Source organism: Lissotriton helveticus, chromosome 5_1 (assembly GCF_964261635.1).
Source record: "Lissotriton helveticus chromosome 5_1, aLisHel1.1, whole genome shotgun sequence".
NCBI lineage: Eukaryota > Metazoa > Chordata > Amphibia > Caudata > Salamandridae > Lissotriton > Lissotriton helveticus.
In genome coordinates, this window is record NC_136065.1 from 1,886,702,848 (window position 1) to 1,886,717,374 (window position 14,527).

A 14,527-nucleotide genomic window follows, 5' to 3' on the forward strand; every position below is an offset into this window, starting at 1 on the left:
GTACTAGCATTTCATTGACAATTCATTGACTTATTTGTCAAGTTTTTATTATTTACCTTGCCTATTGGCTTAAGACTCGATAAAGTACTTGGCTGTTTTATTTTTCTTTAGCATTGAATTTTCCTAGTTTTTAATGCTTTACCTTGCGGACCGTCCACATATAAACTTGCAATCTGCTCTCATGAGATGGCACTTCTATTATCTTATTCAGTTCGTTTCCGGATCATGAGGAGGTGTCATCTAGGTCCTGGATATCTTTACACCGTGTTAAGTTAGCATGGGCTCATTACCGGTTTAAACGCCATTTTTCCTTTTTTGCAACTTCTGCACACGACACTTAGTTGTTGCTTTAGCTTTCCACCTAGTAGTTCATCGTGGTTTACATGAGAATAATATGTTATTGGTCTACTATCTGCTTTACTTGTTAAACTATATCTGTACAGCGAGTGCTAAAGTTTCAAGAACAACACGATACAGAATTGTTATGAGGTCTGATCTCCACGACTTCATACTCATAACATAAGTGCAACTTCTGCCAATTCTGGGCATGAGGCGGGTTTTATATTGCTTTGCCGAACACACATACACAACAGTTGATGCGGTTCACATGAAGAGAGAGCTGGTGTATGCTGATGTGATTCCTTCAAATCTAAGACACTAAAGTATGGACACGCCCTAAACCAACACAAAGAGACCTTCTTAGCAAATAATATAATATGTGTATTAGGGAGGGTGAGATATAAGCAGCCGCGGGCCGTGGAGGGAGTTACGATGGGGCAGGGAGGCGGAGAAGCAGGGTGGAGCCCTCTCTACCTTGCCCCTCCCCCTCCCCGCCTCCCTGCCCCACCGTAACTCCCTCCACGGCCCGCGGCTGCTTATAAGTGTTGCTAACTCTTATTCATTTACAGCATGTTAACATACTGTCACCATTCGCTTTTTATGTACTAGTAACTATGCTGGTAATTTTGCTACTGATAATATGTGTACTTGTATTCTCCACCCTGCTTCTCCCCCTCCCCGCCTCCCTGCCTCACCGTAACTCCCTCCACGGCCCGCGGCTGCTTATAAGTGTTGCTAACTCTTATTCATTTACAGCATGTTAACATACTATCACCATTCACTTTTTATGTACTAGTAACTATGCTGGTAATTTTGCTACTGATAATATGTGTACTTTTATTATCTAAGGTACTACGCCTGAGAAGACGGCATTAGTAAATAAACATTTCAAATACACATGTGTTCTTCTTAACTCCATGTTCTGGTTTCTAAGAAATATATAACGACCGACTGTTCATGAGTTCCACGTATCCTGAGGTACTATAAGTTCATATTCTGGATTGTCTAAACATTGAGAGTTTGTTATATCCAATGTGACACTGTACCTAGCTTGCTAAATAGTTTTTGATTACTAACGTGAGTTTTGGGACACCCTAATTCGCCGAGGTTCCAATCCTCTGTCCACAGTTCTGTGTGAGAACAGAAACCCTGCGACAGGGGCACCCCCGACCCTTGCTGGAGCTTCATCACACTTGCGATACAACTCCAGCAATGCGCCACCTTTACGGCACAGATACATCACGCATCTGTGCTGTTTTTGCCCCATGATGCGCCGCATTGTAAATGCAGCACACCATAGGTGACGGAACAGCGGCACAGAATGACTAACACATCCCTGGTGATGCGCCAGTCATCATAAATCTATCCCTATGCTTCTTATCTTGTTAGAGATGAACCGCCATATGTATCATAAAAGTTATTTGCATTTCCTAAATAGCGAACTTTAAGGAATAAATAGCGATTCTTTACCATTCCTAGTTTGCGATGAGCTATTTGCTAATTAGCCGAATGTAGCCCAATGAAGCCCAATGTAGCCCAATGTAGCCCAAAGATGGCCGCCAGACACACAAAAAAACAAATGTAGCCCAAATATCAGCCAGATGTAGCCCAACTATAGCCCAGTGACAGAATGACCAATCAGCTTCGCAAACCTCCGTTACGCGAAGCGGAGCGCTGTTACAGATATATATCTTTTTTTGAACGTTAATTTCTCAAAATCCACTGGAGCACATATATTGAGACCTAGCAAAGGCACATCGGGCTACCAGTCCCTAATATTTTGCCAAGTTTCGTGCAAATCCATTCAGCCGTTCAATTATTATTTTTATTATTTTTTTTTGCCCCGCGGGGCCCTTTTAAAACCTCCACATCAAACCTAGGGGGTCAGCGAGGATCTACTATGCCCCCTTATAGTTATTTCCCCCTTTGTTTTGACCTCCTCTTGTCTCTCGATCCTACCGAGAGACAAGATGGCGGCCGCTACGGACTGTTTGGAATGTTGACAGACGCCGGAGAACCAATCAGCTTCGCTTCACAAAGCTCCGTTGCGCGAAAAGTCCGCGAACCAGAGCGCTAACCGGTCCGCTGTTACAGATATATATCTTTTTTTAAACGTTAATTTCTCAAAATCCACTGGAGCACATATATTGAGACCTACAAAAGGCACATCGGGCTACCAGTCCCTACAACTTTGCCAAGTTTCGTGCAAATCCATTCAGCCGTTCGGGCTAAAAGTGAGGCCAACCGCCCTATGGAAAACTCAATGTTAAAAACACGTTTTGGGACCCCCCTTTTTTCTCGGCCCCCACTGGACGAACCCCCCCCAAATTTTCAAGGGCTGCTCAGAAACAAAATGTGCCATTTTCCTGAAAATTTCAGCCGATTCCGTCCACAAACGCCAAAGTTATTAGACATAGAATTTTCAAAAAACCCATAGAGAAAAAATCCTAACTATATATACCTACTGGCGACCGCCAGTAGGTAATATATATATATATATATATATATATATATATATATGTTTGAGCAAAAGCCCTTGAGCTTTGAAAGGGCACACAACGCTCTCTCGTGCTATCCAGCACTGTGCACCTCGCTGTAACTTGCTTTCTGTCTTCATTAAAATACTTGTAGATCCGACGCGTTTCGAGGCGAAACGCACAGAGTCTATTGATACCTTGAGTAGGCTCAGTCCCCCTACTTATTTATTCGCTTTATTCATCCTTGAGTAGGAGTAGAAGTTCAGTCAGCAAGTAAAATCACCTTCGAGATTGCGTGCTGTTCAGGAAAGGAAGAGTTCTTTTCCGTAGCCGCTTCTCATCCGACTTCGCAGTCCTAAGGGAAGCTGGTGCTCCTTCCCAAGCCTACTCAAGGTATCAATAGACTCTGTGCGTTTTGGACTTCACAAACCAGCATGCCAAGCGTGCAAAGAAGGCCACACCCACTTAGGGCGGATACAGCGCATCAATCAAAAAGCGAACTTAGCACAGAGATGTCATTCCCTCTACTAAGCAGTCCATGATTACGGGGCAATCAGCCTCGAAACGCGTCGGATCTACAAGTATTTTAATGAAGACAGAAAGCAAGTTACAGCGAGGTGCACAGTGCTGGATAGCACGAGAGAGCGTTGTGTGCCCTTTCAAAGCTCAAGGGCTTTTGCTCAAACATATATATATATATCCAAACTCCAAATAGCTCGGCAGCCGCCGAGCTCCGCTCAAGCCACTTTTCGAAGGCGGTTCGTGTGTAGGCTGCGAGCCTATAAATCAATTCAATCTCTTGACCTTTCCAATTAAGTCAAGAACACACAAACGCTTCTTTCTTGGAAAATAGCCTTTATTGCAGTGAAAAGGCAACAAAAACTCGACGCGTTTCGGGAACTCTCCTCCCTTGCTCACGAGTAAGGCTACAAAGATCCTTTGGAATCCCATTGGGGATTTTTACATGAGGCGTGTCATCAGCAAATATCAGGGTCGGAGCCCTGATATTTACAAGAGTCAGAGCATCAGATCCACCACGATCTACCGAAGTTGCTAAATCATTAATGGAAAGCAAGAAAAGGGTTGGCACAAGGGTAGACCCTTATCTCCCCTCCCCACTTTGACAGGAAAAGGTTCAGGTAATTCTCCCATCTGACCACATCTTACTTGGGTGAAGTTGCCTTTGTGCAATCATTTAAATTATATTTATTAAGTAGTATGGCATGCCCAAATAATAAAAAGCCTACCATAACAATGTGGGAAATCAAAAGCTGGTCTGAGATCAACGAACACCACATATAGCCGTCCTGGTCCCAATAAGGCATATTTCCATAAAGGAGTTGAAACTGAAGGACTTGGTCTGAAGTACTTGTCCGCTCTCTAAACTCTGCCTGCAGGGCACAGAGAATCTGTACAGCTGAAAACCTACTTGTGGCGGCTATTCAGGATGACTTTGGCAAACAATCTTTGGGTACAATCAATTAAACTTGTGGGCCTGTAATTAGCTGGGAAGTCCCGAGCTCCCTTCTTAACATTAGGGATCATTTCAACCCCATCCTATGTAGGAGGGGTAGTAGCACCCCTCATTATAGCACTAAAGGCAAGGGAAAAGTTAGGGCCCCACACCACAGGCCTTCCCAAAAAGAGATCTCCTGGGACCTTGTCCAATCCCAGGGCCGTATAAGAAACAATCTTACTAATTGCCTCTAAAACACGTGATAACGTGTTAATCAGGAGGGTCACTCAAATTAACATGTGAAATTGCTTCAGTGCTAGTTTCTGTAGTAGCTCTACTATCAAGTATGAGAGAATCAAAGTCGGGGGATAAACTGGGTTTATAGGGAGAATACAAATGGGAAAAGTGTGCAAGCCAAATATCCATCGGAATATGTTTTTCAATCGGGGGTGAACCTCCGAACTACCAGTAGCAACTGTATTCCAGAACGAAGGAGAGTCGCATCTTTTTACAGATACCAGCAGGGATTACCACTTTTTAGTTTCCCAATCTCTCTTTACCTCTCGGATAATAGCGTTGTATGCCCATTCGAGCCTCCTGAATCTTCAATCGATCTTGCTACCTAATGGCATATGACAATGCTAATCTAGCTGCTCTACATAGCTGATTATACCAACTAGGGGGTTTCTGCCTCTTGCCCATGTGACAAGATTCTACACAAAAGAACTCCCAAAGATTGCATAGCAGCTGCAAATGGACACTAACAAGTGTAGCCCAGCACAGGCTAGGACTGCTCTAACAATAGCAGAATGTCATCTATTCCTCTGACAACACAACTATATATACTATCAATTAACTCTTCAGACAGAGACAGAACACCATTTAACTCTACGCCTGTCAGTGGATAGGACCAACCTTCGATCAAAGGGTTCGTCATGGTTGTGTCGAACTAGGGGCATTAACTATTTCAGCTCTAGAAATTACGGATTCTGGTCGCTATCAGTGTGAGGTAACACAGTCATATCTATAAGAGCAGGCCAGAGTCGGACATGCAGAAGGAAGTAGTACAAAAGACCAGGTCCCTGGAGCCGGTTAAATGTGTGACATCCCTATCTTTCCGAGATGGTTCTACCATTAGAGGTCCTAAGGCCTAGATACAAGGTGAAAGCATTTAGCTGGACTGCCAGGGGGGACCACCTAGCTGCTGTAGTGATTGCCAGCTGAGGTATGGACCAACGGAGCGGTGGACCAGGTCTGTTGGAACAGAGATATATCCTGCAACTTTCCAAGAGATCAGTTTGAGGGAAGTGTCAGAGGGGACGAAAGTCCAATTCTCAGAATCCTGGACAACTGCAGATCTTTAGCTCTCCTTCCCTAAATCTTCATTTCAGTCTACATCCGCTAGCACATCAGAGCGATAATGTACTGGAAGGGCAAAGGTGAAATATTCAGAGGGTTAAAGACAGCGCTAGGGGATGTATGACGTTACAACGCATACTTTTACTCCGCAGACCATTACAACGCGACTTTTACTCCGCATACCATTACAACGCATAGCGCCTTGGGGCGCTGGATAGTGGTAAGTATAATTTACTATTCTAACTCCAGTCCCCGTGGACCCTAGGGAAGGTGTTGGATAGTAAATTATACTTATTACCTATACTAGAGCGCCCCCCAGCGCAATGCGTTGTAATGGTATGCGGAGTAATGGTCGCGTTGTAATGGTAGTGCGGAGTAAAAAATGCGTTGTAACAGGTATATACCGCGCTAGGATCACATACAAACCCAGGTGTGGGTAAACTTGGTTTATAAAAATAGCCCAGAGGGAGTGGAAGAATATTGCTGGCGGCCGAGCATCTTCCAAAAGTAATTTCTTAACCGAAGGGGTGACTTAAAATTTACAAGCATACAGTCGATTTGCCGATTCACAGCGCACTCTTCTTGACATTAGGATATTACTTTTTGAGTTAAGTGAGAAGTTTCTATACTGGGACAACCAGTACAGAGTCTTGTAGAGTAAATCCTCATGAGTCTCCCACTGCTCCTTTCGTAAAAGAGCAACTCCTGATAAGACTACCACATAAGGGAAGGCAGTGGTCATTGTCAACCATCATTGTGCCTACCGCCTTGGCAGACAGTGCTACAGAAAGATTCAGATTTTCAAGCACCTCTAAACAATTGGGGGCCAGAAGAATATATTCTATGGCATCCAACCTTGCTATAACTTGTAAAATTGCCCCCTGAATTAAGTCCTTGATCTTCATTAAGCTCTCCTCCAATGAAATCACCAACTCAGGTAATGACTACAAGTCCATCGAGCCTCCTTCTCCATTGGGGAAATGAGGATAGTCAGAATTAGAAGTTGGATCACGAGTTGGCAGTGGCTCGCCTGTAAGGGTAGAGATTCACTTTTGGCCAAACGTTTTGATCATTTGAGGACTAACGTGGAACTTAAGGCAGGCTTCTTCTTAGCCACAGGTAGTGTCTGGACCACAGAATCTAATGGCTCTGCAGGTAGTGGGTGAAGGGCTGGGACTCTGGGTAAGTGGCTGGGTGGTGATGCCGTGTTGATTGAACTAAGGGAAAGTATTCTCTCTGAGAGGTCAATTTCAATGCTGATAATGTTTATCGCCCTCAGTAACATTCGATCAACTGACGAAGTTGTGGGAGGGGTTGGTAGGTGCAAAGAACCTCCTGGCTTTTTCTTCCCCTATTATATTATAAAGATAAGTAAAAAGGGGACCAAAAATTGCTGGGTAGTGGTATGCATGTGTCTTGTAAAGCGCACTGCTGCCCTGAGGCGTCGTGGCGCTGTAGACCGCTGGGGAACCCGTCCTGGCTATCCCTGTGAGATGGTCCCTACTGGGTATCTCCAAGGTGAAACCAGGCATCCCCGGCGAATGTGGGGGGCCGTTGTAGAGATGAGGCAAGCTAATGCCCAGAGTTGCCGAGTGTGATCCCTGGTTAGAGTAGGCAATGAGGCGAGAATTATCGAGTCCGCTGACCCTGGTCCACGACCCTGCCACGTCGGGAATTGAACCCTGGTCCCGGGCCGTTCTCTGCTTCCGGGTCTGCCGCCTCTAACCAGTCAGCCACACCACTCCACTACAAACCAGGTTACAACAGATTAAATAAACGTACCTCAAAACACGGCCAAAGGACGTGGCCTGGCCCAGCCCATCTTCCACCAGGCTCCGACGGCCCCGGGCCACACCCAGGAGCGACCTGCAGTGCGGGATGCCTCTGATTGATTTATGGTGCTCCAGCGGCTCAGGCTGCATCACCACCAAGTCGGGGTAGCTGGGGGATGTAATCTCCTCCCAGTACACCTCCTCCTTCGATGTAGCCAAAGTCCTGGTTGCGGACTAAATCTCTGGTTCGGGCTGGACTGTTGTTCCCATGAGGCACAGGGTCAGACTGATTAGCATATGGCCATGTCTGAACTGGGGTGGTGGAGTGAGCTAAAGAATGAGGATGGATTAAACCCAGATCAGTTGACTGGGGGTGAGTGTTTGATTTGCTCAAGCACCCCGTCCATCATCCCCTTTGGTATCGCTTTGTTCGCCCTGAGTTGGCAGGGTATGCCCAGATGTGGGTCCCTTGCTCACACTACCACTGGATTCAAGATAGCCTGGCTGATGAGGATTATGAATCCGAAACCGGTCCCAGGATGCTTGTTTCCAGTCCAGGGAAGACATTGCTAGGCAGTTCGGGCTGGACTATACCCATGAGGCACAGGGTCAGACTGATTTGCATATGGCCATGTCTGAATTGGGGTGGTGTAGTGAGCTAAATAATGATGATGGATTAAACCCAGTTCAGTTAACTGGGGGTGAGTGTTTGATTTGCTCAAGCACTCCGTCCATCATCTCCTTTGGTATCGCTTAAATCTCTGGGAACGACACAGGAGCAGATGAGGGTCCCACACTGCAGGACGCCTAGGGTTGATTTATGGCGCTCCAGCACCTCGGGCTGGGTCACCGTCGGGCCGGGGAAGCTGAGGGCTATAGTCTCTCTCCCTAATACACCTCCTTCTCCGCTGTAGCCAAAGCCCCGATTCCAGAAAAAATTATCTGGGCACAACACAGGAGCAGATGAGCAGTGATTAAATGATGTCATGCAGGATATGGTGAAGGACTACTAATTTTACAGCTATATTCACTAATATGGGATGGAAATTGTGCTGGATTTTTTTTCGGGTTTCATGGCTGGCTATTTAGAGTTCGGGAAAGTTTCCCTGGTAGGGCGAGGCTTTCATCATTTCACACCTGGATTACTGAAACATACGTGAATAAGAAAAAAATATTAACTGTGACAGAGCCTTGGAAGTAGTTTATTGGTCCTATTCGGTTGCTGATTCAGTGGTGCACATGGATGAAATAAGATAAAAAGGCGAAACCTACAACCACCCACTTTTGCCCCAACAGCATAAGGACAGACTTTTTAAAGGACCATTTAAATGGTAGTAAAACAAATGAGGAGATGGACAAACAAATATTTCCATATACCTCTAGAGATGAGACACTTTGGTCTGTGAAGAACATGATCATTTGCCATTATTAAGGTTAATACTTACACAGGATAATATCATTTAAGGAAGCAGGCTTTTTATACGTAACAAATAACAGAGGATCATATACTTAAGTATGTGAGAAATACATAAATAACAGATTGTTTTTTTGCAAGCTGTAATAGGTATTCAGTAAGTAAAAAATGTATATTCTCACAGGAATAAAGAAATACTTTGCACTAAAATTATTACATGCGCCTAAATAAAGTGAAAAAACAAAAAGAAAATCTGCCAACAAAGCACATGAACCAAATACCTGTTCTTAACATCATGAATTCAAACTCCTGATCCCACCTCTCAAGCTTCCCTTTTGAATAATATCCTGCCACAGCAACGTATATATTGAACAGAAACAGGTATACAAGAAATAGGCTTGATACTAATGGATATCAAGTAGAATATCAGAGTGCAGACAAGCCTCAGGCTTTGTTATGGGCAGACTGGCACCTACTGACAAGCTTTCACCGTACTGATCCCTTATTTGAGGTACGCAGCCGTCAAAGGCCCTTTCAAACCTATGATGCACCAGTCAATCTAAAACCGTAAAAAAAAAAAATAGGCACTTACGAGACATGAGCCCAACTGCAAAGGTACATCGAATGCAGCACTCCGCTGTAGAAACAAGAACAGAATGGCTCCGAGGAAGCCATTTGGCACACATGCAGAAAGTGGGCGCAAATGGCAGCCTTATAAAATGATAATTATTAATATTTATGTACAAAAAGCACCCTTTCAGGCCCAGCTATACTGACTTGGCCAGTCGTTGAAAACAGGATGTACAGCTCAGGCCTTGGACAACAATTAAAAGAGAGCTGCAGGCAGGTAAGACCCTTTCCTTTCATTTACCAACAGAATGCAGGAAATATTGTCTCTGCAATAAGAAAGATAACATTGTAAATCCGGGTAGTGTTTAATAACTCCCTCTAGCAGTCACCAGCTCAAAAGAACACCCTTAACAAGGGGTTGTTTATCTGAACAAAATAATTATAACGTGATTGAAGTCAAAAAGCCAAATAAGGGAAGGCTTTTTTGTACTGCACATGTTCCAACATCTTATTCGACAGCTTTTAAATTTACCTTTTCCTTTGTTATTTATAATAAAGAATTATTTTAAGAACAGGAAAATAAGAATTTCCTAAAACAGTTTATTTGATCCAGCTTCCAATCACTTTTCAAGCCAAAACAAACAATGCAGTTCAACATAATACCAAATAAACCAGAATCCACAACTATGCGCAGTCTCAGTTACCTCCAGGCTATCACTTCCATCCGCTTCTCGATCAATGATATCAAAAATCTCTTCGTGGATCTTTTCACCCTAGATCAAAAACGAGAAGGAAAAAAAGTATCAATTACATGAAAACGCTGACAAGCAAATGAAAGAATTGCTCCTCTGCTGTGCCAAGCGACTGGTGGGATCACAAAAAAGTATTCAATGAGAGCTAAACTGCCAAGCAATGCACAGCTTAAAAAGCATGTACTTGGAAACTGAAATTCATGTTTTATGTACTGAACAATGTCAGCCTTAGCTGCAGCTTATTACTTTACATGCATAAGATGGCTGGGTAATGGCAGAACTGTTTGTGGGTTAAAACTAAATAATATATTTATAGTGTAATGTGTGTTAAAAACCAAATACTGAAGGATCCTCCCCAGGTATCTCATCCTACGTGACAAATAAAAATCAATGAAAAGTGGTATCTCTCCGCTTTATGAAGTTGAGGTACTCAACGCAGAGTGGCTGACTTGTAGCAGAGAGGCATCTAGGCCACACTGAACTACACGCTCATGATGGTTGGGCACGGAGTAACAACGCTGAGCTACAAAATATAATCAAAAGAAAACTCTACTAAGACAGAGTCACCACTTAAAACAAACTTATAACAGAGTGAGTGTAGGATGTAGCATGAAGTGCCTAAACTCCCCAGTGACTGAGGAGCCACCTTCAGTCACTCATTCTTTCATTCATTAATCCACCTATTCGCTAGATCGTGCATTCACCTACTTACTCACCCACAATCAAAACACACAAACAACATGCAAGTGCAAAACAAATATAACGGTACTGAGCAGACCTTATCGTTGTTTTAGAGTTCCAACAGGTCTGCCATGTTTTGAAGCATGGTATTGGATATCTTGACAAGGTATAACAAGGATAAGCTGAGAACAATATTATTCCAAAATGCAAAAAAAGCAGTGGTCGTGTGGGATGCAGTGGCTCCACAGCACTGTCTTGAGAGCTACACAATTAACGTTTAAAAAGGCTATGGAGAAAAAGGGGAGGGGACCTATGAAAATGAAAAAAACAATAGGACTGTGTTAGAAATGGGATTTCTGGTTGGCTAAGGCTTGCGCCAAAGCCAGGCAGAAACCACCACTCTAGTCAGGGCAAGGGAGTTACACGCCGAAGATAACCCCTACTCACCCCCTTGGTAGCTTGGCACAAGCAGTCAGGCTTATCCCGGAGGCAATGTGTAAAGCATTTGCGCACGCACACAGCAACAACATCCCAGGCACACTACAAAAGGAACTCTACACAAGGTTATATAAAAATAGCCTTTGTATTCTCATAACACATAACATACACTGTGCCAACTGGCACGGGCAATATTCACAAGGGATTATTTACACAGGACAGGGCTACTGTCAGGATCAGCACTTAGCAGAAATTGGTAAAAGTAAAATAGATCATGAACATACAACCAGTAACCACTGGTAATCAATGTACTCCACCTCAACCTGTAACATAAACTACATTATGCAGAGTCACCTCAGGCGCGAATTATATCCTGCGCCAACCTCCCCAGCATAAACACATTATGCAATCTCTCACTAGGCTAAACACATTAGACTCTACCTCCTAAGTATTACTCACATTAGGGGCGTAAAGCACAGAGTGAAGTATAACCTCACTAACACAAACCTAAATAGGTAAAACAACCTCATAAGCCTAAACCATATCTAGAGGTATAAAAACAGGGTGCGTAAAACATACTAATAAATGCATTACATTTCCTAGCACCACATTGCTTGAGCACATCAATCACATTAAGGCCTGGCGCCCTATAACAGTAGCCATCCCCCTGGCCAACTGGCCATCCAAGAAGGGACTCAAATGCAGTGTCCAGAATGTCAGGGTGCGCTGCTAAGGCAGCGCCAGTCAGGGGTTCCATCTGCACCAACCTAAACGTTGCAGTTGCCCACTACTTGCTGGGTAGCTGAGAACAACAACAGGGCCTAAACGTTGCAGCTGGCACTAAGTGCTGCGCAGATGGGGAGGGCCAAGGTAGGGCGAAGGAGTGCGTCTCACTCCTAGATTCAAAAGGCAGGTCCCCCTAAAATAAAGAACCTAAACGGTGCAGCTGCCCACTACTTGCTGGGCAGCTGTAAACGCAGAACTGTGGCATGGGCCCTCACTGGCCCTTAGGACGAACTGCGCCAAAGGTTGGAGCTACCTGGGCTCTAGAAATCAACAGGCAACACGTTGGAGCCACCTAGACTCTGACAATAAAGTATGCCCCGGGGAGCCCTCTGGCTCTGAAAACTAATTGGGCGGGGAAGCCACCTAGGATCCTTGAACAACCATGCCCCCTTTCGTTGGAGCCACCTAGGCTCGGAAAATAACGAGGCCCCTGGGACCCTCACTGGGGCCCTTTTCACAAATGTCACCCACGTTGGAGCCACTCGTGGCTCGGTTGTCACTTAAGGCCCGAGAAGGTCGTAGCGGCCCGCTGCCATCAGGGCCGCTCGGGGACAATGGCACCAGTAGGCAGTCCCACTCGGGAACTGGAAGTACTGCCTGCTTCGCTTGGCGAGCCACACTTACCGGGCTCTCCTATGCTGCCGGAGCACTCCTCATTCTGGATGCGGCGGGGCAGGCACCGGCAATGTGCCTCGCGCCCCGCCCGCCGGGTATCGGCTGCGGCGCTGGCGGGGCTCTCTATCCTCATGGGAGCCCCGCCGTCTCCATGCGCCAGTCTTCACCCGGTCCCCCATCTGGGGACCAGGACTTAGTGTGGAGCCGCAAGGCTCCGGGCCAACTCCTTTTCCGGGGCTCCCTCCTGGTCATGGGAGCCCCGCAACATTCGGGCGGTTTTCTGCTGGCGGCCCCGGGGCTTTCTCACTTCACCGGAGCCCCGGGCTGCGGGAGGCCTTCACTCGGCCGCCTTCCTTTTCCGGTCCTGCCGCGTCCCCGCCCCGTCACAGGCAACCGTGCCTGACTTCCAGGGCGGCCGCGGCAGGACTACGGGGGCAATTTCGGCAGCACAAAACTGAGGGGTAGGCACCCTCAAAATCAAGAATAATGTGCTGCGGGGTGGGCACCCGTTTTAATTTAAATAAAAGTCACACATCCATAATGCAGGGTGGGCACCTGCTATAAAATATCAAAATTAGCGGGGTGGGCACCCGCGATGAGCACAAGGAGGGGGGGAATCCCTCGCACACGCTGCAGCCTAGCGCTGCAGGGTTAAAATAAAGCGCTCCCAGAGGGGGATAACTAGTAGAAAGAGCCAGGGACATTGAAAATAAAAGCCAGCACTCCTAAGGTGCTGGGGCAGCCCCAAAGTCTCTTCAGGGTCCTGGAAATACTCCAGCAAGGGTCCCCCAGAAGTCATCCAGGGGCTGGGCAGGGCCCAGGGAGGCAAGCCTTTCCCTGGACCCCAGCAGCAGCACGCCCCTGGTAGATTCAAGTCAGGAACAAGAACATTTTTCATGGGGTCACAGCCCCTTTTTACACACAGAAATCCTTTGTCTCCAAAGGTGCAGGCAAGGGGCGAACCGGATGCAACTGGTTCTGGGGCACCTTGGTTTGCTCAGCCCCTCTCCCTATGCACAGCATAGGCCAGGGACATCATACACACCACAGTGGGTGGAGCCAGCATTGTGGAGGGAAGGTCCAGCCTTATTCAGGTCCCAGGTGCAACTCCTCCCTGCCATCAACATGCAGATCTCCCCCTTTAACACCGGGCAGACCCATCCGTGGAGAAGTGTGACTCAATGGTTAGAGCGGCAGACCCTGATGCAGACAGAGGTCTGGCCCGGGACCAGGGTTCAATTCCCGCCTCGGCGGATCTTGGGCTCAATTTCCTAGGACCTGATAATTCTCGCCTCGGTTCCTATTCTAATCATGGGTCCCACTCTGCAACTCTGGGAAATAGCTTGCTTAATCTCCACAACGGCCCCAAAAGCGCTGGGATGCCTGGCTTCACCTTGGGGGTGCCCAGGAGTGGACATTTCACAGGGAAAAGTCAGGAAGGGTTCCAAAGCGGTATGCGTACAGCGCTAGGAAACCCCAGTTGGGGTATAAGTGCACTTTACAAGTACAAATTCATTTCATTTAATTTCATCCGGACTCCTGGAGCCAGGCACACCAGCCAATCACAAGCCAGACAGTCAATTCACATTTACTGCCCAGACATGCCAACTTCTAGAAGTGGCACTTCTCCACTAGACACAATAAATCTGCACACATCATCTCGCAGCATTTAATCTCATGAGTTCGCACATACCAAACTCAACTATACTATCACTCTCTCCTACTGGACCAGGCTGGTCAATCTCTTCTCAGTCAAGGATCCCTCCCAATTGTCCTCAAAACAGGACAGGTTACACCCCTTCTAAAAAAAACCTCTGCAGAGGCAAATGACCTCAATAACATCCGCCCCATCACCAATCTCCCTTTTC

The 14,527-nt window shown here is 46.1% G+C and overlaps 1 protein-coding gene across 1 annotated transcript in view; it reads right to left on the reverse strand.

Moving 5' to 3' along the window:
* TUBG1 (tubulin gamma 1) overlaps nt 1-14,527 on the reverse strand; it is a 204,204-nt gene that overhangs the window by 49,121 nt on the left and 140,556 nt on the right. Inside the window, exon 4 of the mRNA XM_078645369.1 lies at nt 10,092-10,160. Coding sequence (XP_078501495.1) covers nt 10,092-10,160 — 69 coding nt within the window. The remainder of the gene's footprint in view (nt 1-10,091; nt 10,161-14,527) is intronic.